Source organism: Columba livia, chromosome 5 (genome assembly GCF_036013475.1).
Source record: "Columba livia isolate bColLiv1 breed racing homer chromosome 5, bColLiv1.pat.W.v2, whole genome shotgun sequence".
NCBI lineage: Eukaryota > Metazoa > Chordata > Aves > Columbiformes > Columbidae > Columba > Columba livia.
In genome coordinates, this window is record NC_088606.1 from 12282684 (window position 1) to 12305007 (window position 22324).

Sequence of the window (22324 nt, forward strand, 5' to 3'; positions counted from 1 at the left end):
CAGCTTAACAGTGAGGAAGCCCCATGGGTCAACAGAAGACAGTCTTTTTTAGGATACTCTAGTTTCTGAATGCATCTCAGCAGCTGTGTAAATGTACATTATTTCAAGCAAGAGGCAGTTCTTTGCAAATAATTCATGTTATGTCATCAGATATGTCAGGTCTTGTGTATTTTTGCAGTGAAGACTTAACTCTAAGGTTCTTGTTACTGGAGGTTTGCTGAACCAGCTGCTGAGTGAGCTGTGTGAAGGTTAACAATATGCTTGAATACTGACGCACGTGTTGTCCTGGTGACACTTGTTATTCTCTCAAAAGACCATAGGCATAGTTTTCCAGACCAAAAAAAAAAATCACCATAGGAATTAGATTTCCACAGAGTCAAAAGTCTTGCTACAGATTTTATTTTATATAGCATGAGCCATCAAATACTACATCTACTATTAACTGTCTAAAAATCTCATCCAATTTTCCTTCAAAGAAATCTAGCCTATCAGCTTTCCAATGCACTGCCTTCTTTCTTCCTAGTCAACTTAACACAAATCCATCTGACAACCTGACCGGGTTACAAAGATATGGGTGAATACTACATAGAAGACTGACAATTACTACAGCATTACCAATGAAAACAAATCACTCAGTGCAGAGAACCGCAACACCACGTTCATAGAAGCTACGAGGATCTTCCTTGGTAGCAATTTCGAAGTCAACCGTGAAAATCAGATCAGCACGAGTGAAGTTCAGATAAACGGGTAAAGTAACCTGGGGAAAAACAGAAATACAGAAGAGTTGTGCAATATAGCTGAAGATTATATTAAGTTCCCATAATACTACACAGTATTTATGAAATAGGAATTTAGTCTCAGATAACTTAATACTCAAAACATGAGAAAAAACCCAGGCTTAATAAATTCACCTAAGTGCAACCTTCTTTATAGGTATAAATTCAAGTTTTGGCCCGAACAGCATGAGTATTTTTAGATGCCTCTCTCCTTATCTACCTGTAAAGGAAAGACCTAGTCAACGCTTGGTCTGTTTGCTGCTAGCCCAGAATTTAGGTACCAGCTGACACTGAGAATAATAGAAAAGAACAATCTCATTTGTGATGCTCAATAAAAGTATCCATAAAGCTTCTGAAAAAAAAAGACTACATGGATCTAATGATCTTATCAATACTTACAACATTTGCTTTTTTATCAGCATTTGTCTGCTTGATCCAGCGAAGCTGTGTAATGGGCAGTACAGTTGAAATAGCATTCGAAAGTGACAGCTTGTTGTTACTGCACGTAGCTCCCTGAAGCTTCAGGCCTGTAAATTGAAATATACTTTAGAGTTCTAAGAGCTTTCATACATTCAGATGAAGATTGTCTCTCTACGTGACATTTAATGGCTAAGTCCACTAAATGAGAGGTGTTTCATACCGCAAAATGAAGAGCTTGTAGCAGACAGACTATTCAGTACTGCTTAATATCTACTGTCCCGAGTCTTGAGATTTATTAGCATTAGAAGTACATCTCTACTGACTAGTATCAAGCTACTCTTTAAACAACTTCAGAAAGTGTGTTTAAACTTTCGCAATTATATGACCTTTTTCATCTGATATAGCCCATTTAGTACCAGAAGCTTCTCAAAATATCTTGGAGCAAGGACCCCTTCATTCTGCTAAGTTTACCTGTGACTCCAAAACTGCACGCATCCAGTACTGCGTTCTGTGTAGTTGTGACATTGACCTCGAGACAGAGTTCTTCAAGGGACCAACTGTTTGCTTGGGCAACATATTGTCTTGTAGCAGTAATATAGGCCTCTGGTACAAACAGGCCACCGAGACACACGTGGATGTTCTAATTGAGGAGGAAAAAATTCAAAATAAGTATATCAGCTGCAGTATTAATTAATGATTATCATCAATATCACTTCAGCAATCTACTTACATTAAATTTTTCCTGCTGCTACTAGAACACTTTGTAACCGCTAAACTGCTCGTTGTTCTTGTGTCACTCTAAAACACTAAATTTTCCTCTAATCTGTATATAGAGTTAGCCTGCTAAGCCTCCCCATTTTGCGATCAGGAGATACTCAAGAGTATTTACAAACACATTTCAAAGAACATTGACTGAAGTTGTTTTGCCTGAGGAACTATTTAGAAGCCTTCATGTGAAGACCACATGAGGTGGTTACACAGCTCCACCAATAACCTCTACAAGTCAGCACAAGGTACCTTTAGTTCTTTTGCTCCACCAGAAGCAGCTGCCTGGGAAATACTCTGCAGCTGCTTAATGCGCTCGCTGAAGTCGGACACCCACTGAATAACAGTCATACCAGCTGGCACTGTGTAATGAGACCAGCTACGAGGCAAAATACCTACAAAAAATGTGATTAGAATTAAGTTTTGTTTACATACAAGTTAGAATTAACATGCTATTTTGACAATTCACTACTTTCCCCAACAGCCATTTAAGGCCTGGACCAGGATATCAGCCTTTATCTTACAAGGCTCCCCAGTTAGCAAAAGCACTTTCAAATATTAAAAACTAAATGGCCTTTAGGTCTAGTGTTTATTCAAAATGCCATCCAGCTACAGAAACCCTGCAACAGCAACTTCAGTTACACAAAGCTATATACTGCAGTTACTGATCTTCAAGTTTTGTGGAGATTTGAGGTCTTAGAAAAAACCTGAAGAGGTCAAGTATCTGTGTTTTAGGAAATGCTTTTGTTCAAAGCAGACAGCAGATCTTCAGGCAGTACTAGAAACAGGATGCCTGTGAAAATTCCACATTTATGTACAGTCTTGAAACAGAAGTTTAGAGAACTTGAATGTTTTCTAGAAGATTTTATAGGAGCAATATTACTCACTTTGTGGTACAAATAACTTTGTCCCATCACAGTTCAGAGACTGAAAGAATTTACTAAGATTTCAGCTTAGAAATTAAACTGCTCATACAAACAGTACAAAAAGCCTAATATTAGCTACCTCAGCTTGAAATCCCAAACCAAATCAACTGGAATTTGATGCTAAACTCAAAAGCATTGCTTGTGTTAAATGGTAAACTCAATGCCAGTTTTCCTGCATTTTTTTAGGCTGCTAAGCATAGCAACTCACAGAGCACAAGAGGCAATGAGAGCACGGGAAAATGCTAATTTGATTTACCATACCTTTCACCAGCTCATTTATAAGTGTTCGCAAATAGTTGGTTTGTTTCTTTTTTCCTTCACACACTTGAACCACATCTGCAAGGTCCTGACGAACATCCTGAAGCAGCTTAGCTCCCATTTTCACCTCTCTCTCAAAGAATCGGAACAAAGGATCCTGGATGGCCAAAACAATGAAAGCAAGTTGCAGATCAAAGTGCAAAACTCTTGCTGCAAAACTGCTACAAAAAGCAACCCCAAAATCCTGGATGGACTGACCAGTGGCACTGTAACTACAACCATTACACATGAATATGCAGTCTGTGACTGCACAGTGTTTTACAACCAACAATCTCCTCTTCCTTGGAGAAGCAACAAAATCTTAGTTGAACAATTAATGCAGGGTGCCTGCTGCAGCTCCTTCTAATCAACTCTTCATTTCTTTTAATGAGCAACAAATGGTTCTCACCTATCATCCCAGAGTAAGTCTTTAGAAACTGTTAGGCAATCATGGGCACATACATCTGGAGAGCTTATTTTTGTGAGTTAGAGCTTAGGGTGCTATGGTTCAGACCTTAAACGTTTCCTCCAGCCCTTGCAACTTCTGTTCCCAGTTAGCAGAAGCTGCTGCTCAATCTTCCCCTATTAACAACCACTAAATTTTAGCAGTAATTAATGTGCACTGGCTGTAACAGCGTACAAGAAGCACTTGTTTATTGCTACCTCAGCACAGAGAAGCTCCAGAAGCAGTACCCTTGACAGACAGTTTGCCATGGTATTTCTTCAAATAATCCCCAGAAGATATAAACCAACTTTCAAGAGCCTGAGAAGAACCCAGTGGGGCATTACATAGCTATGGCAGTCAGAATCAGCACTGATACCCGCTCCATTGTTCCCCCAACAGTTTAATCGGCACTTGCAAATCACAGTGCATTTGTTCCAATGCACCAGAATTTGTGCACTTGCTATGCCCACAGTACAAAAAACTTAGTTCTTACCTTAATGTTTTCCACAGTCCGCTTCAGATGGTTCAGAGTTTGCGGGATAAGGTGAAGCCAGTTAGAGGCTGTGGTGTGCAGTGTTCTCATCCAGGCCGGGCGACCATCTGATGTAGAATCAGTTCTTGTCTTCTTCTCAGTTTCTGCATAAGCTAGATCATCCTCATCCTCTAGCATCTGCATTTTCAGCATTTTACTGATCATATCTATGCCTAAATCGGGAGACACGCTGTCGGTCAGAGCCGCAGTTTTCATCAGGATGAAAACATCCTACTAACATGCAAGAACTAGGACTTTTTCCTTAGACTTAAGACTTAGAACTGCCCAGCTGGTAATAAAGCTTTCCAGAATCAAGATGGGAGTTTGCAGCAGGAAACCTGAATGTAACTGCCTTTTTTTTAAAAAAAATTCACAAGCCTCTGGTCACTTTCTGGTCTGCTCAAGTGTTTTACCTTGCAGAAGCTAAACCAACTATGTTGAGGGAGGAGGGGAAAGCTATCAACTCTTCAGCAAGGTTTCTATTTCTCTTCTGCTTCTTAGTTAAAAAGCCTGGTAGTCTGTGTAAGACATTGTTAAAGTTCTGGTTTTACCTTGTGTGGTGAGAAGAACTTTCTCTGCGTTATTTGGCAGGCCCAGCCATGACGGTGTTTGTGTATCGGGCAGCATCTCAACCCACTGGACAAATTCTTCACGTCTGCAAGTCAGAGTTTTAATATTCATTAGAAGGCTTCCCCTATTAGAATGGCAAGGTAATTCTTTGCCTGAGACAAATTTACACAGGTAAACCCCAGCACAGAGATACCTTAAGGATTTTGAGTGTGTTTTTTTTTTTTCCTAAATTTAAAAATAGAGAACTTGTACATAGAGATCAGGATAAGGAAAAAATGATACCTGATTCCATCCGGCATCTGAATATCTTTGTGCCCATCAACTTTGCAAGCCAGTTTGAATTCACTATCAAAACTTAAAGTGGTGAACAGACGTTCCAAGAAAGTGTTTAACAGGCGCTGATCAAATTCATTATCGATGCGACCTCCATAGATAGACTGTGCCATCAGTGTCTTTAATGCAGACCAGGGGATTTTATCGGGTGAAATGTTCTGGCGACCCTGTAAGTAAAATGCAATGTGATTAGCAGGAAACAATTCTTTTCACTTCTCCTCTGATTGAGGAATTAAATTCAAAAACCAAGTTAAATTGCCATCAGGTTACTTGTGGCTCCTTATTTAACCTACTAAATATTTCCAGAACAGATTGCCTTACTGAAGATCTTAAGTAATCTCAGTATTACCTATACCTAAGTACACAAGACTACTTACCTTTGCTGTATCATCCAGCCATGTATCTACTGTGTCACAGGCAGATCTCAGATCAGATTCTCCAAATTCATACTTCTTGGACCAACCCAGTGGAGCATAGCGCAAGCGCTCTTGAATAATGGCATGAAACCAGGCAAGGAGGAAATACAAACGAGCACGCTCGTTTGGAGACTAGACAGTGAAGAGAAAAAATATAAATACAGCTATTACTCAAGTGAACCAGTAAAAATCAAAGCCTGCTAAAAGGCTAGAAAATACTAGATTTAATGCTAGATTGCTACCAAAACTGAACACATTCTACCAACAGAAGCAGCAACTATTACTTACTTCTATGGGAACAAAACATTCTATGTACATCTTAGAAGCTGAGGTTTTATCATCTCAATAAGATTTTTAATGAACGCATTCTGACATTTTGTTTCATCTACACAAACCGCAGCCTTACCTTGCACATTCTAGAAACTGGAATGCTACTGAAAGTCCTCAGCATGTTCGCCTTTACACCAGGAGGAGGTTCAAACACAAAGATTCGTCCGGCACGTAGCAAATTCACTGGCACCTAGAAAAGATCAATAAATTCAAATTCAACTCCTTTAGCGTTCACTAAACTAAATCCCTCTTAAAAGCACAGTTTCCATTAACTTTACACAGTGAAGTCCTGCCTTTCTTTTGAAGGGTAGGTGAAGCAGCAAAAGGAATGGTATGAAGTTTTCAGCTACAATTAAGTTACAAGAAACCAAGGCTAGTTACTACACTGAGAAGCATCTATTCTCCTTTTTCTTTAATGCATAATTGCAGTAATGAGAAAACCTTCCCTGGGCAGCGCTCTTGGCTCTGCAAGCTGGTTTATCTACAAAGGACAAAATTTCATATCAGTGTTACCTTTGGATTAATCTCCATGGTGAGGAAGAGTCTGAAGCAAGCATGGGGTTGTAGGGAATGCAGCTTCTTTTCCAGTTGCATAAGCCATCCAGGAGCCAGGTGAACGTTCTTCAGCATTACCCATCTGTGAAGTTTTGAAACAGAACAAGCACTTTTACTGTACAGCTTATGGATCCTGGCTATAATCACCACAAACAGTAACAGAATATGGTATTAATGCTACAGATTTCCCTCCCTCTTTTAAACCTGTCTTCTACACAGAATCAGTTACTGTCTACTGTAAATGTGCTGACCTTCCTGCTCTGCAGATACAACCTACTTCTCTTGAAAACATTTAAATCAAATAGTTATGATCAGCTGTGCTTAAGTTATTACAAATTTCAGCTGAGAAGATAGTCCCAATTTTTTTAACTCACAGTTTTATCTATTTAGCCAATAAATTACTTTCCCCTTCCCTCCCATTTACCTTTCTACTAGGCAGTATTCTAGCTAACAAGGCGATAGACCTTACCTTCCAGATTTCACTGCTGTGTTTATTGCTTTATCTGCTTGGTTAAACCCTTCAGCAGAACCTAAAAGACAGAAAGGGTTGCTAAAGCTCTTACTGCTAACAATTTCATTTATGCTTTATGAAATAAGGTATGTTCTTACCAATAGCAATAGAAGTAATCTGTGTATTCTGCTCAGCTGCAAGGTCTTCAACGTGACCACTGGCATCATAACCAGGCACTGAACACATCAGCACAGGGGTATTAGGTTTCACCTGTTGTCCAAGAAGTTTAAAACAATATGAATCAGTCACTAAATCAATACGATAATGCAGTAAGCTCAGTCTTTCTTCCTTCTGGCTAGCTAAAGACTTTATTCTACTCTTAGTTTTACATTAGCAAATAGGAAAACAATCGACTCCTACCTGTAAGAAGGGTAAGTGGAAGAAATGTTCCAGTGAAGAGCTTTACTTGCTACAGAATTCATGCAAGGTGGCACTAAACATTACCTTGGGATTTTAGCCTTTCAAAAACAAGCAAGTTACCTCTGTATCTACGATATGCGTCAGATCTAAAGGCTGCTCCATAATAGACATGAAAGACTCTCCAAGATTTGTGGAAACAAAGGTATGTGCCATTGCCAACAAACGATCTGGTCGGAAGGCCTGGATCAGAAGCAAGCGATGAATGGCCTGGCCAATAGGAGCTGAAAAGATGAGACAAGATTAAGATGGACAGGTAAGAAAACCATCCTCAACGCCTCCTTCTTTTCAATTCTCCATTCAAGTTTTTCCAACTTGTTCTGAGGACTAGATGCTCAGAGAAATAGTTACTCCTTTCAAAGATCTGTTGCAAATGGAATGCTTGTACTCTATCTTCATTTGGACAGTCAAAATAAACTTGTCTTCAGTTAGTTTGTCTTCTGTGACATTTTAGCTACCTGCTCAATTGCTCATGTTGTGAGCCCTTTAAAGCCTACCTTAGCATGATGCTTCTGGATTCTACTGAAATGCTACTGGTTTACAAAATTTACAGTCTAGAACTAGTGCCATGAAGTGATTTTACCTTCCAGGGAAAATAGATCACTTCTCCTCACTCATTCAAAAATCTGGCATTCTTGTAGAATTTGAAATATTATATAGTTATCTATCCTGTCTGTGCTAGACAAGTAAGTATTGCTTCAGTTAATGGTCAAGCAGCTTTATCATAGCTAGTAAAGAGAAGCTTAGAATCCTTAACTTAGAAAGCCAACTACAGGAATGAGCCCTGAATGATCACAGACAGCAAACACTTCCTATGGTTACATTTTAGGGCAGGAACTGAAGGGCAAGTTATCTTTAAATTCTAAATCTTAACAAATAAGGACTGACAACTAACACAGCAAGAATTAAGACTTTGTGCTTAGATACAACTGCATTCTATGCTGTCCTCAGACAATCTCGGTCTTGGAAATTTTGAGAGTATTGAGCCGCATCCAGATTTGCAATGACTAAGGTTATTCCAAACTACTATGCAATCTTATGAGATTGTGGAACTACATTTCGCCCCCAGTGGAAGACCAGATCACGGGTTAAAGTGTAGGAACCAAGTACAGTGACCACTGCTAACAAAAGTCTGCCTTAAAAAAAACAAACAACAACCCATAAACATCAGATTTCAGGTTCTTCCACAGTTTCAACCATATGGTTTTCCCAGGTATTAAGGTCCATATTAAAATTCTACTTTAGAATCACTTTAAAATCATAGTAATTCTACTTAGAATAAAGTAATTTCACTAGCACTGGTGTGGAAAATAGTGTGACTTAACTTACTTGCAGGTCTTTCTTCAGTCCAAAGGTATGGTACAGTCTGCTCTGGTGAACTGCTATCCAGCCAGATACAGAATTGCTATATTGAAAGAAAATGGAAAGCATTTGAAATGGAGTTTCCTCGCATCACGTATCTCCTGCAAGGCACAGGCCCTGTTCATGGTGCAACAGAGAGGTTTAATCTCAGCCATAAAATTTAGAGTTTAATGTACTGCAGAAGTGTTCAGCTACACACCCACTTCCAGTACAAAACACAGATTGCTGGGGTATGGCTAAACTTGGTACAGCCCAAGCTCTACTAGCCTTTAATTTGTGAACAGATGTCTAAAAATTCTAATCAATAGCTAAATGTTTAAAACAATGAAATGCACAAGTTTGTAAGATTTTTCCAATTTAATGCTCACGTTATCACCAATTTTCAGAATAAAAATTTACATGGAGTACCAGATAAAACTTTTGAGCTTACATCTATGAGTAAATCTTAAGAAGTAAGACACAAACAACACTGCTAAACAGAAGCACTGTTATATTAATGAAATTAAGTCAAACATTAAACTTAACCCCAAATATTAGCCAACACTCAACATACTTTTGTCCTTTCCAAGGCTTCTAGATAGAAATGGTTTGAGTTTTTCATAGGCAAAGTGTCTGAATGTTTCCTTGAGCAAGCCTGCCAATATGACCAGCACATTTAGTAAGCTCTTGACTCATGTTTCGTCAAATTAATTTCTCCAAGTTCTGTGGTTTTGTTTTTTAAAAAAACAATCCACATGTAAAACTCAAATTATGTTTTGTTTTTCTTTAGATGTGTCCAGTCATTTCACTAATATCCTCTAATTCTGCATTGCCTCCAGCACCTCCCAATCTACAGACCTCTACCAAGTCCCATCCCAAGCGATACAACACTTTACCCCTGGTTGAAGAGTTTGAGAAAAATTTCAAGGCCAGGTTGGACTGGGCTCTGAGCAACCTATCTGCTTGAAGATGTCCCTGCTCACTGCAGGGGGGGTCAGACTAGATGACCTTTCAAGGTCCCTTCCAAGCCAAACCATTCTATGATTCTATGAAAATTAGATGTTGCAATGAGAATTCAACTAGACAGGGTAATCAAACAAGTACTATCTGAAGATGTGGACATATTTTGCAACATGCAACTTCACAGTAAGGACACAGATGTATTCTTAGAACACATCATGAGAAGGAGCAAAGTGTTGAGCAGCTCACCACTATCCAAACTTATATGAAATAGTAATGCCCAAGAGTCCACCACACTGATGTTATGTAGGGCTACGGCTGCTCCCCTCTACTGAATAATTATCACACAACAGTGATGCAGTAAAAGCCGCAGTATCACCCTCTCTCCTACCATAGGAACCAAAGCCAACTGCAAAATCGGAAAAATGGTGGGGTGACTAAGCTGCTTCTAAGGCTGAGTGATGAACAGTGTCGGTATTTACAACTGAAGTTTCATAGCTCGATTACAAATGACGCCAGGACATTAACAACTACAACTAGTTGATCTGTAAGGCTTCCCTTCTCATACTAGGAGAGATTACCTGTACATGTCAAGCTCTTAAAGCAGACACCTAATAAATTTATAACCAGGTAGTTTAGTGCAGAAACAAACCCCAGCCAACACTTACCTCATCAGCCTGAACTTTTGAAACAAGATCTTTAAACGCAGGCAGGCAGCTCAACCTCATCATTGCTTCTGTTTGCTCTACAGTCAAACCATTGATTTTCGGGAGAGATGAAGTGTTTAGTACAATTTCCTTCCCTCTCAAGAAGTGCTGGAATTCTGCATCATATGTAGGTTCCCTAATATTAAGAGAAAAGCTTTTAGCTAGGTGTCTTCAAGATATCCCTTCCTTTTTCAACTAAAATGAAGCAAGAAACCAAAACATTTACCCAATAGTGCCTTTCAGTTTAATCCGGGCCAGCAACATAGCAAATGTTATATGGTCTTGATGCAGCATGCCACGTGCCACTCTGTTGAAAGCAACCTACCAAAAAACCAGTGAAGTTAGTAACACAGGAAGCCCTGAACACTGACCCTTCAGAAATGACTTAAGTGCATTTACTAATTAAAAAATTGAACCTGGAAGAGATCTTTTGTGATGATTGAGAGACGCTGAGTATGGTCTGTAATTCCCTTCAGATTTGGGTTCTCATACAAGACGTTGTGATAGATGTCCAAGAAAAACTGGAGAGAGTACTGGTACAGAAAATGTATCTGAAAGACAAGAGTATGGTTTTCTCTTGAGTCCAACTCTTTGATAATCAAAGTCTTATGCCTACAAAACTGCAACACAACCAGGGCTGGAATTAGGCACTGCCTATTTAGCTTTGGTAAGTAAATACATGAAGCTTCTCGCATGAAGAAGCGCTCATCCTACCTGCTTCAGTGACTCCATAGTAAAGTAGATACTGCTGCATGCTGTAGAAAGAGGCAGGTATTGCTGAGAAACTGTCTCCACTTCCTGCATGACAATATCGGTCTCTTCTACTTTTCTAGTGACCTCTGCTGCTTCCTTCTTCAGGTTTTCAAGAGTAGTAATGATGGTGTCATCATCCAGGATACGTCCCTTCACTTCATTAAGCGCTTGGAGTAGGGATTTTTCTAACTGACGCAAGCGCAGCTGAAATTCACCTTAATTAGAAGAAAAATCAGGTTACATTTTGTATAAATGTGTTGGTTTTTAAGAACTTTATGAATTGCATATGCTTTACCATTGGACATCCTGAAAAAGCAGGAGTATAATCTATGAAGTTATTTCAGTGTGTATTTCTACAGCTACAGTAAAACCATTGTATTCTTTTAGAACTAGTGGAAGTTACTTTGATTTTGGTAAGCATACCCTGAAGCTTGAGGAGGTCAGAGCGTTTTTCATCAACATCTGGTCTTTCAGCCTTCAGGACTTCATTCAGACACTGGCTCTGTAAGCTGCTGCGAGTTACTGTGAAGTTCACGAATGTAACACGAGAGCAGAGGTCTGGTGGGAATTCAACCTATCACAGGAAACATGAAAAACTTTCTCAGCTCTCTGACATACCATTTCTACAAACAGGACAGCCTTTTGTTCTACTTACTGTTGGATCTCTGGTGGAGAGGAAGATAACGAAGGATGGTGACAAATCAATATCTTGGTCTCCCAGAGTAATCAGAACTCTGCCTCCAGTTCTCCGGACTTCACGATTAAGAACAGGGTTCAGAACTGGATCATAGCTCTCCACATCCTAGAAGCAGAGATGTTTTGAGAGATTCTGTTTCTTTTAAGTATCTCAAGCTAAAAATCTTGATCCAACTGGGGCTTAAAGCTCTGGTAGCAATCAATTTGCAGTTGGTTTTGAATACAGATCAGGTTATTTCCACTTTAGATTTGTTAGTTGAGCTACACAAGTACAAAGTTTAGGTTATTACCATACAAAATCTCAGTAAGGGAGTATTATTAGTGGTCATAATCACGTTAGTTCTAATGCATAATAAGCCCTATTCTCAGCAACAAAAGCAACAGTTACTGATCTAATCCTTTGTTTTTCTATACTAAGAAATGAAATACGTATCCATCTGAAATGAACATCAACTATTCCTACAGTTGCCCATTTGTATTACTGAAACTTCTTCCCGCTACTCAAGGTATATTTAATTCTACATAACCAGCCATATTAGGTGCTATTATCTCTGACTAGAGATAGCATAAGGGAACAAAGGAACAAGACAGACAGGTTGCAAGTAGTAGAAGTAAAGGAGGATCATTTGAAAATAAAAGCGTTTGATCTTAAAATGGTGGAAAATGGAAACACCTTCTTTTGACTGTGTCACTAATCATTTTTCTCAGACTAACACCTCACATATCACTCAGTACTAGGTTACTTGTTAAATTACAGTTTGAAAGTAAAATTGTTTGCATCTTACTAACAGAATAATCACAGTACACAGACAGAATTCAAGAATTTTAAATAGTTTCCACATGATCATGCAACTAACCTGGACCAGAAGTGGGTTACCAAATCTCAAGGCACTTTCCAAGTTCTTTCTGAAAGCGTCATCCAAGAAACTAGTACGAGTTATCTTACGGTCTTTATATTCATTCATGATAAACTCTGTAGCTTGCCCAGAGGGATCAATGATCAATGGATACCTAAGTTAGTAATAAAATACTTTCATTATTTGAGTTTTGACAGCAGACAGTCTTTAAGTAGTTTTATGAATTCAGGTTGCATTGTTACTCTCAACTCTAAAAGCTTGTATATTGAAGGAATAAGTTGGCCAGGCTCAATGACTTATTCCAGTTCAGAGGTTTGGAAGGTCAGTCTGTATTTGGACAACAAAATAGTTTCAGTTCAAGCCAACTTATTTTAACATAACAAAAAAGGCAAGGAAAGATGAATGAGAGTTTTTATGTTTACACCTGGTTGATAAGCTTTTACAAACATCAGAAGCTCTCACAACAGTAAAGAGTGCTTTGAAAGAGTTACTGTGATTCTCTGATAGATGCAAAACCCAGCCTGCTGTGAGAATGTTGCTTTAGAATTCTACATCTTAGAACAAAGTACCTATTAAACCGCTTAAGCATGATGGCATTCTCAGTGCACAGGTCGTCTGCAGGCAGGGAACTTGCTTGCCAGCGAAGCCGCTCGTCTGCGTTGGACAGGTACTCGGTCCTTGCAATGTCTGTACGGAACTGCAATAAGTACATACAGTTACTATTTGACGAGAGATTCTCCAGCTAGCTGGTGAAGACATTTTGAGTAAATGAAGCTCTACAAGATTATAATTTTCCAAGAACTCAATTCTTAGCAATCTTAAAGCTTCTTTAATGGTTGCAGTAAATCAATTTATGGTTAACTTATCATGTCCATGTCTTTACCTGGATATTTGCTTGTTGCAAATGGTGAGACCATGTGGTAAACAGATTCTGACGCATCTGCTGATCAAAGTAGCCAGCATAGGCAATAAAAGCTCCCGAAAGTAAGCAGTCTCCCGCAATAGTGGACATCTGGTTCTTGAAAGTTTCACTTGTCTTCTCCCATCTTTCACGTTCAGCAGAAAGACTCTTCAAAAGAGCTGTGCTACGGTTTACCTAGAAATAAGTGGTGAAGTAGACTCTTTAGATGATGAATTGTTCTAGCATTCCAAATCTCTCGGGACACTTAAATATTAACTCAAGGCCCAAGTTAAATTTAAAAGCTCAGATGAAATGAAATGTATTTCTTCACTTCAGTGTTAATTTATTATGTTGGTTTTAACTGTTTTCCTGATGAACTTAGAAGTGCTAAGTACTAACAGAGTAGTGACATGCTAATGAACAGATCAACTACATAGAGAAGTTCTTCCCCCGCCCCCATAAAAAGGACTCCAGTTAAGACATTACAGTTACATTACATCCATGCTTGTTTCTAAAGGCTTTCTACTTATTTTAAGCCTTATGTGGACTGTCTTGTTAATCAACTGGCAACATAAGTTGATATTTCTAGCTCCAGCCATGTTTCAGTAGTTTAAGAAGCCTTGAGAGATCCAGAGATGAAACAGCCAGCTCAAATGCACTGCACAAGGGAATTAACCAAGTCTGCTCACACGTTTGAAGAATGGTTCTATCTCTGTCAAAGATTAAAGAATGGAAAATTACTGATATATAGAAGCCTTACTTTTGCTTCTACAGCAGCCAAGTCTGCCTTGATCGCTTGAGCCTCCGAAATCAGTACTGCATATTCTTCTTTGTAACGGGCAATACTGGCCTCAAGATCACGAATCATCTGCTCCACTTCATTTGCTTTCTGTTGGTTGTCTTTGGCATCATCCTCCAGCTTCTGCAGTTCATTGCGTAGAGGTTCCACTCTTTTCAACATATCAGCGTAGTTCAGCTGTAAACAGTAAATAAGCCCTTTATACTTTCTAAAATGACATGTGGTACCAAGAACCACAGCATTCAGGTACATACTATCAACAGCATCTTTTCAAGTTTAGGTACTTGTGACCTGTATAAGAATTAATAGCTACTAAACAGAAACTTAGGATTGTTGATCAGTCTCCAAGACTCCTGTTTAAACCAAGCACAGACACATATGTAATTGCTTTTTGCAAGATCCTTTTACTGCTCTCTAGATTTACAGAAGGTCATCCGACAGGCTGAGCCCACATTACGCAGTGTACTGCACTGTTTTGCATTAATACTTAACTGGGTGTCCATGCCAGTACTGTGCTAACCTGCCTTTCTTAGGAAAAAAATTAGTATAGCCAAGACAGAAAACAATTGGAATAGGACCTATTGGCAAGATTCAAGCCAAAGAGTCTCTTCACATCATGCCATTCGTAGCAGGCACAGTTTTAACAAGCCAAGTGTTCTGCTGTATTGAACACCAACCAGCAAGTAAAACCATTCTTGGATATTTCAGTTTGGGGCCATCTTCCCAAAAGCTGGTTCCTTTTGGAAACTAAGCAGGTAGTCTGCCCTAAAAGAACTTGACAGAGCTGCCTGTGTGTCCAACTCTCGACAGAGACTGCCTAAGTTTCAGTAAGAGGTTTGTCCTGCATCTTCCAGCAGAGAACTGTACTGTGCTCTAGAATGACAGTACATACAGAAAGGACAAGCTGTTGTTTACCTCAAGTGTCTCCAGGCAAAAGCTGTATCACAACTGGCCATTAGTTCTCTGGCACAGTACTACAGGGCCCAAAAGCACTCATCTGAACCTTATATTGATTTATCTGAAGCAAAATATCGTGCAATACTTAGCTGAACAGAGCAATGCAGAGCCTTCAGACACTGTTATTATGTGCCTTCAGGCTCACTCTTTTCACAGTACTGACTTTACCTGTGCAATTGCCCATTTCACCATAGGTCCGCAGGCCAGTGATGCTCTGTTTACAATTTCATAGTTGTAACTTGGATTTGACAGGTAGTTTTTCTTCATCTTCTCCCGGATGGCATCACTGCAAGGGAAAAGTTTTTAGAGACAGCATGAGTGCACTGTCAGCACACAGGTGTTCCGTATCTCTTTTTCCACAGCTGACATGATCATTTCCTAGCAGTTCTGCTGACTGGTATCTGAGACGCTTTAATTAGCTCAAGATGTTGTTTTGGAAATTACAGCTTACAGGTGGCAAAAGGCATTTAAAAATTATTTTTGGATTAGCCACTCAGGAATTGGTTAACTTTGCTCAGAAAAAATAGAGGTTGGAAAGGAATTCAGAAGGTCCCCGGTCTGAGCTCCTGCTTAGATTCAAAGCCAACTAGGAGGCTGACCTGGATGAAGCCCTTGGCAACCTGGCCTGTTATTACTGCACAACAACTTTCAACCAATAATGTGGCTTTGGAAAGTAACAGACTGCTTTACAATCATGTGCTGAAGTTACTCAACAGCAGCTGTTTTGTCCCAGTTTGCATGATACACCTTTGCTTTAGCAGTCTGTTTCCTGCACCACCTACGCATTCATTACATGCAGGAGTAAACTACTCTCAAAAGAAGTCAAGTGGTACTAAAGCCATTACAGAGAGAAAAGTCCATTTAAGACCTTCCGTATCTTTGTGAATATTTTTTTCACATAAGTAATTCACACTTGCACTTTACCTGATTTCCTCAGCAGAGAAGTTAACAATGGTTGGAATGAAGTTCTCTCTCATGATGATGGATCGTATTTGTTTCCAGTCAGTTGTACTTTCACCCAGCAGTAGGCAAATGGACTCCAGGGCTAGCTTCACTGCAGCAGGTGGATTAGCCATGGAGCGGACCTCTACCAGATGCTGTTTCTTTATTGACTTCACAGCTAACCAGTGCCAGAAAGATGATGAACGTTGATTGGGAAGAAAAAGAACAGTTAGAATTAGAGAACCACAGAACAGTTTGGGATGGAAAGAACTTGAAACGTCATCTAGTCCAAGCCCCCTGCAATGAGCCGGTACATCTTCAAGCAGATCAGGTTGCTCAGAGCCCCGTCCAGCCTGGCCTTGAATGTTTCCAGGGATGGGGCATCTGTGCCAGTGTTTCACCATCCTCATTGTACAAAATTTCTTGACCACGTCTAGCCTGAATCTCCCCTCTTTCAGTTTAGAACCATTACCCCTTGTCCTATCGTAACAGGTCCTGCTAAAAAGTCTGTTAACAAAGTCCATTAAAGTACCTTAGATTAGTAAAAATGCTTCAAGAGTCTCAAAAGGCATTTGAGATTATTAGAGAAGCAGATACTAGTGGATAACGTTCAAACTACTGTATCATGAGATAAACTTTTCTGAATGTCAACTTGCCAACTGGCTACAGGCAACTTAACTTACTCTGCTGTCTAAAAATGCGTCACTTAAAGTTTTATTATAAGCAATGACTCCTCTATCCAGTTTAATAAATGGACAGCTTGACTGTATTCTGTCTGTGCAATAATAAGGCAGCAGTCTTTCTGATTATGAGCTTTCTTTTTTTATGAATATATAGACTGAATAAATAACTAGAGCAATCTGCCAGAAACAAAGCCACAAGCCATAGGAGTATCATGTGTCAGATCAGTACTACGAACAGCACAAAAATCAGAGCTCATAAGGAGTTCCTTCAACACTGTTCAGGTCCATATTAAGAGCCCACCTTCTGTTAGGCGGGACCAATTCAGACTGCACCAAAACACATTCCCATAGACTTCAGTTTTAGATCCAGTCCCACAGTGTCACTTTTTCAGGTGCTAACATACCATTCTGAGCTTCAATGACAGCAGGCTCCACCTTGTCAAGATCTTCTTTCACACTCATCTGCTTGTCTGCAATGACCTCCTGCTGCTTGTGCAGCTGTTCCTGAATCTCCTGGCTCATGACCTAGGAGGAAGTTTCATAGACAAAATACTGCTTTTTAGAAATTGAACTTCTTCCAGTACTCACTCTGCAGGCTCTGTTTTGTAAATATAAGTATTTACTACGCATAGAGGTTTAACAAAGATTTTTACCTTTTTCTTCTCAGCTTCCTGCTGATCTTTCACCATCTTTTTCAACTTGTCATTGGCTGCTGCATTCTTCACTTCCAGTTCCTGACTCTTTATTCTTAGGTCACGCCGCAATTCTTCCACCTGAGATAGATTGCAAGATGGAAGAATTCACATTAAGCACAGGGATCTACTTAATCACTTCAATCTTATAAAGAGCAAAGCATCAATTATGTGTACCTGATCAACTGTTTCCTTGATTTTTCTAAGACCAACATTCAAATGCATTTGCTGTTCCTCCAGTTCACTTCGTTTCTCATTGAACAAGTTGGCATAATGATTGATGAAGTCTAAATAGTGGCGTGGTGTGATTGCCATGGTTCTGCCTCCTCGTTTCGCCAGACGAGCATTAGCCTTTAGGGAGGAAGGGGTTGTAGATAACGCATTGGTTTAAAACCCATTCAAATGTCAAAGACCATACTTTTTAGGAAACAGCTGCAAGATGCTGTGGCCTAGAGATCAACACAAGTTAAGCAATGTAATAAAACATACCTGATGGAGAGTCTGATGAACAAATACACAACTATTAACAATAGCTTCCCTGTGTGATGGTGGCTGTGGCAGCTTATCATACACAACTGGCATGTAATCGGGCACAACGTAATTTGGTTTCTCAAGATCCATTTTGCTTGTGAACTCTTTGCCAACTTGGTACAGTGCCTCAGTTGACCAGTCTCCAAACCAGTTCAAGACACATCTGAAATACAAAGCATTTATGAAGACTTCCTCAGAAGTACTGTTTTAACAGTCCTTGTAATACATGTTGGAATATACAGCAATTACCTGTTGAAGAGCGCAGGAGAGGTAGCAGCCCTGTCCTTCAGGCCCTCAGAAGATGGATTCATAGTGAACACAACATGGAGATTGCGAATAACTTGGCTGGTGAACCATTTGTAGAGTTCTTCATGAGAATCTAACATTAAACCTTCTTTCTGTGCTCCTTCTTTACACTGAGTCATGAGGGTGGCATATTCATCTCCTTCAAAGAGACCAGGAACCTAATTCAAAAGATAGCTTTGTTGTAGCTTATAGTTGTAAAAATGTGCTTAAAGTATTTACTTAAAATCTGCCTACCTCTCCGTTGGCTAGGAGAGTGTTCATTCTCTCCAGAAATCCAGAATCCAATACATTCGACTCATCCATTATAAAGGCTATTTTTTCATTTTTACAGCCAGAACGTCTCAATACTGTCCTAAGGTCTTCATCAAAATCTTCACCTGTGTATTTTCTGTGAACCTATTAAGATTTAACATTGGTTATTAACATTTTGGTTCAGCTTTTGTTTCCTTTTTTTTAGGCATCAATATTTAAGAAGTGTGAGTTTTGACTAACAGTTTTTGCTAAATGAAACTAGCATGCCCACCTTAATTTGGTAGACGCTCAAACCATTCATCCAGGCAACAAATCTCGAGAGAGTTGTTTTCCCTGCTCCACTGACTCCAATAAGCAGCAAGTGACCCTGCGGCTGACGGAAGATTCTGAAAAAGCACAACAGCAAGTATGTTTTGATCAAGTATTATCAACTTAACTGAGGATTTTCCTCGAGCATTTGAACTTCAAATCACTACCAAAACTGACATATCTTTCCAACTAGGATCCTGCTACCTGGAAGCCAGAAGTACATAATCTATGGATAACAATGGGATCATGCTCCCTTCTTATTTAATCCGTACTTGGGCTACTCTATTTCAAAACAAGTCTCTAAATACTATTTATGTGAGCAGCAGCTGAAGTCTCCACTTACCGGTCAATTCTTAGTACATGATCCAGGACTTCATTGAACAGAACAAGTGGTACATCAAGTTCTTCTTCATAGAAGACTTTAAGCCTAGCTTTCACATAGTCTCTTAATTCTTCTTGATCCACTGGAATATAATCCTATAAGAATCAGTCAACACAGTATGGAATTTAAGATATGGGAATTCTTCTTAGGGATCAATTTATGAGTGGATGAAAGCAAAACTATTAGAATACCTAATGTAGCAATCCCCTAAAGAACCTTAACAACACAGTACTTGTTTAACTTGCACAGGAACATGTCCACATTTTAGAGTGCTACAGATAGTGACATGGGGTTTAAATACTGTTAACTACTGAACCTGTCACAGGTTGTCTGTGCTGCCAGTAACTGAAGAGACTAGGAAGCAGCATAAAAGACTTATTCCCCCATCATTCCCCCAGTATATTTTAAACAGCCTTTCCTAGATATTTGCTATTGATCATAGAGATGGGTGGCAGAATAGGTGGGCTTTTGCCTTGATTCAGTGGGATTTCTACAGATTGCCCAGCTGGATCACTTCAGATTGCAAGAAACAGTCCACTATAAAATTTGTAATATGAGCATTGTACAAGGGTCACTGCCTTAATCCAAGAGATTCCACATACAGTAACTAAGCAACTTTCTGGGAGTATTATTCTGTTCTTGGGAAATATTATTTAATATTGCCTTTATCTACTGTGGCAGATCTTACAATAGTATTCTTGGAATAACAGCTATTAACTTGGTGGTAGAGTTCGCTTCGGATAATCATGGTAAGAGCTTCCTAGAGCTCAGTTTAACAAGATGATGGGCATCAACTATCAGGTTAATGTAGTTGTAAGAGCAGCATCACTTAGTTGTTCCCAAATTATTTATTTTTTACCTTTGACAGCCAGTTGCTGTATAGGATAGGTCTGCTCATAGCTTTTTCTTTGTCAATATTGGGGAAGTGCTTCAGAGCGACCATATCAATGTTCTCATCAGTCCAACGTCTCTCCTCATCTTCTACAAGTCTGGATAAAGAAAAAAGTCAGTAACTACAAATCTTCGGCAGCAAGAAGATACAGTCACATCACATGGCAGTGCTACCAGTAAAGTATGTTTCTGCTTGGCATAGACAGGACTTCCAGTAATGTTAAGCTAGAGTGAAGGGAAATACTCTCATTTGTATTCCCAGCTATTTAACATGAAGCATATTTGTGTTTGGTCTTCTAATGGAAGTTGGCAATGAGCTGGGAAGAGCTGGGAAATTTTTTTGCACCGTACTTTTTTTTTTGGCCCCCCATTTCAAGTTTATTTTACCTGTCTTGGAAGAGACGTAAGGCTTCATGGGCCCAAATCCTGATCAGGCCTTCAACTGGTAAGGTTTCCAGCGGTCTTAATGCTTCGAATATACCTCTCACCCATCGAGTCATTTCACGAGGAGAATAGATGTAGTGTGGCTGCGTGTCTTGAGTGAATCTCTCCTAAAAATTCAAATATGATTAGTTACTTCATCCCAAAGTTGTACCATATTTTTACAGGTCTTGTGCTGCATGATATTACTTTGCTAGCATCATTCAGTGGCTTTCACCAGAACTCAAGTAATTAGTTGAGTTCTTGCACACATGTTAACCATATCAAGGCAAACAATGCATGTTAAGCAATTCAGCATAAAAGGAAGACTTCTAATCAGATTTTGGGGCTGTAGCCAACTAATTACCTGAGACATTGTGTAGAATTCTACCATAGCAGCAGTGAGAGGTTCAGCATATGTGCGAAGTGACGGGATCAGCCTTAGCATTGCACGATTGAATGTTCCATATATCTGAGTAAGCGAAGCTGGTCCAGGATAGTCCACATAAACCACAGGAACATGTCGTAAAAATCTGGAAGATTAGTATAGTACATAGCACAGAAAGTCAAATTACTGCCTGTAGTTTTTTATCATTTTCCAAAATAAAGTAACTGCTTGATTCAAAATTATCAGCAGTAACTGCAGTTGGTTTGATTGCTCCTTAGTGACTCAGACCAAAAAGCATTCTGAAGTACCCAAAGAATTTTAGACAGGATATTCGAGAGGTGTAACAATGAGCTGACTGGCTGGTTGTCAGGATAAGAACTGACCAGCAGTTAATCCAAAAGCAAGGAACACAACTTCAGCACAGCTGGTGTTAAATAAATGTATTAGAGAACAGATTACATAGTCCATGTCTAAATTTTAAGCCCTATACTGTTGCCATACAGAGTTTAGTAAATACATTACCTATGTGAGAGAGGTTTTCTTCCAGGATCAGTAGGTGGATTACATGCACCAACAAACTGAATTCTCTCCAGTTTCACCCATGTCTGGTCTGATGTACGATAGAACCCTCCATGTTCCACCATCTGGATGAAAAAATAAAAGTAAAATAAGATCAGTGGAATATTGTATTTCCCTAAAAATAACTGTTAGGATATAGTTGATTGCAAAGAAAGACTAACCTGTCTAATGAAGGATATGACTCTCTGCGTGCCGTACTTATCCATATCTGGCAAGTTGATTTCATCACAGAAGAGCACCAACCACTTTCCTAACTGCACAGGAGCCAGCACCACTCCGTTAGGTGTACGCCTGTACTCGCAGTAGTGATCAAAAGTTTTCAAGAGTAGTTCTGGAGTAGTAGCACTAGAAAAGTTGAGTCCAACCACCTTGAAAAGAGAATAGTGAAAAAAAATAGTTAAAACACACTAAGGCTTGAGAGAGTGCCTATCAGGAGTCCTGGAAACAGGTCTGTTTGGCTTCCACAGTGGAAGTAGATATCTCATTTATATTTCAGGTTACTGCCTGCAATCTGGCCGTATACAGTTCATTTCCCACTGCAGGTTCTCTGTTTACTGTGCAGCAATGCCTCCTGCCCAACCTTGTACTCAGATCATCACAGCTTCACGTAACTGTTACTCTACCTAAATAAAACGAAGGATGAGAACTATTCTTAAACATTACTAAATGGAGCAATGCTTCTGTA

General features: G+C 39.4%; 1 protein-coding gene across 1 annotated transcript in view; it reads right to left on the bottom strand.

The window, feature by feature from the left end:
* Positions 1–383: 383 nt before the first annotated feature.
* Positions 384–22324, bottom strand: part of DYNC1H1 (dynein cytoplasmic 1 heavy chain 1) — a 44389-nt gene continuing 22448 nt past the window's right edge. The window contains exons 39-78 of the mRNA XM_065063462.1: positions 21801–22007; positions 21583–21704; positions 21040–21205; positions 20640–20803; positions 20221–20350; positions 19323–19456; positions 18942–19056; positions 18653–18814; positions 18362–18576; positions 18071–18275; positions 17759–17932; positions 17543–17662; positions 17294–17414; positions 16189–16384; positions 15433–15550; positions 14269–14484; positions 13491–13703; positions 13177–13304; positions 12608–12761; positions 11710–11856; positions 11478–11628; positions 11016–11269; positions 10718–10852; positions 10528–10622; positions 10263–10437; positions 8623–8698; positions 7357–7517; positions 6975–7086; positions 6835–6895; positions 6324–6447; positions 5887–6000; positions 5442–5612; positions 5014–5231; positions 4713–4816; positions 4123–4334; positions 3149–3302; positions 2214–2356; positions 1668–1836; positions 1176–1303; positions 384–757 (exon numbers count right to left, since the gene is read on the bottom strand). Coding sequence (XP_064919534.1) covers positions 629–757; positions 1176–1303; positions 1668–1836; positions 2214–2356; positions 3149–3302; positions 4123–4334; positions 4713–4816; positions 5014–5231; positions 5442–5612; positions 5887–6000; positions 6324–6447; positions 6835–6895; positions 6975–7086; positions 7357–7517; positions 8623–8698; positions 10263–10437; positions 10528–10622; positions 10718–10852; positions 11016–11269; positions 11478–11628; positions 11710–11856; positions 12608–12761; positions 13177–13304; positions 13491–13703; positions 14269–14484; positions 15433–15550; positions 16189–16384; positions 17294–17414; positions 17543–17662; positions 17759–17932; positions 18071–18275; positions 18362–18576; positions 18653–18814; positions 18942–19056; positions 19323–19456; positions 20221–20350; positions 20640–20803; positions 21040–21205; positions 21583–21704; positions 21801–22007 — 6093 coding nt within the window. The 3' untranslated portion in view covers positions 384–628. The remainder of the gene's footprint in view (positions 758–1175; positions 1304–1667; positions 1837–2213; positions 2357–3148; positions 3303–4122; positions 4335–4712; positions 4817–5013; positions 5232–5441; positions 5613–5886; positions 6001–6323; positions 6448–6834; positions 6896–6974; positions 7087–7356; positions 7518–8622; positions 8699–10262; positions 10438–10527; positions 10623–10717; positions 10853–11015; positions 11270–11477; positions 11629–11709; positions 11857–12607; positions 12762–13176; positions 13305–13490; positions 13704–14268; positions 14485–15432; positions 15551–16188; positions 16385–17293; positions 17415–17542; positions 17663–17758; positions 17933–18070; positions 18276–18361; positions 18577–18652; positions 18815–18941; positions 19057–19322; positions 19457–20220; positions 20351–20639; positions 20804–21039; positions 21206–21582; positions 21705–21800; positions 22008–22324) is intronic.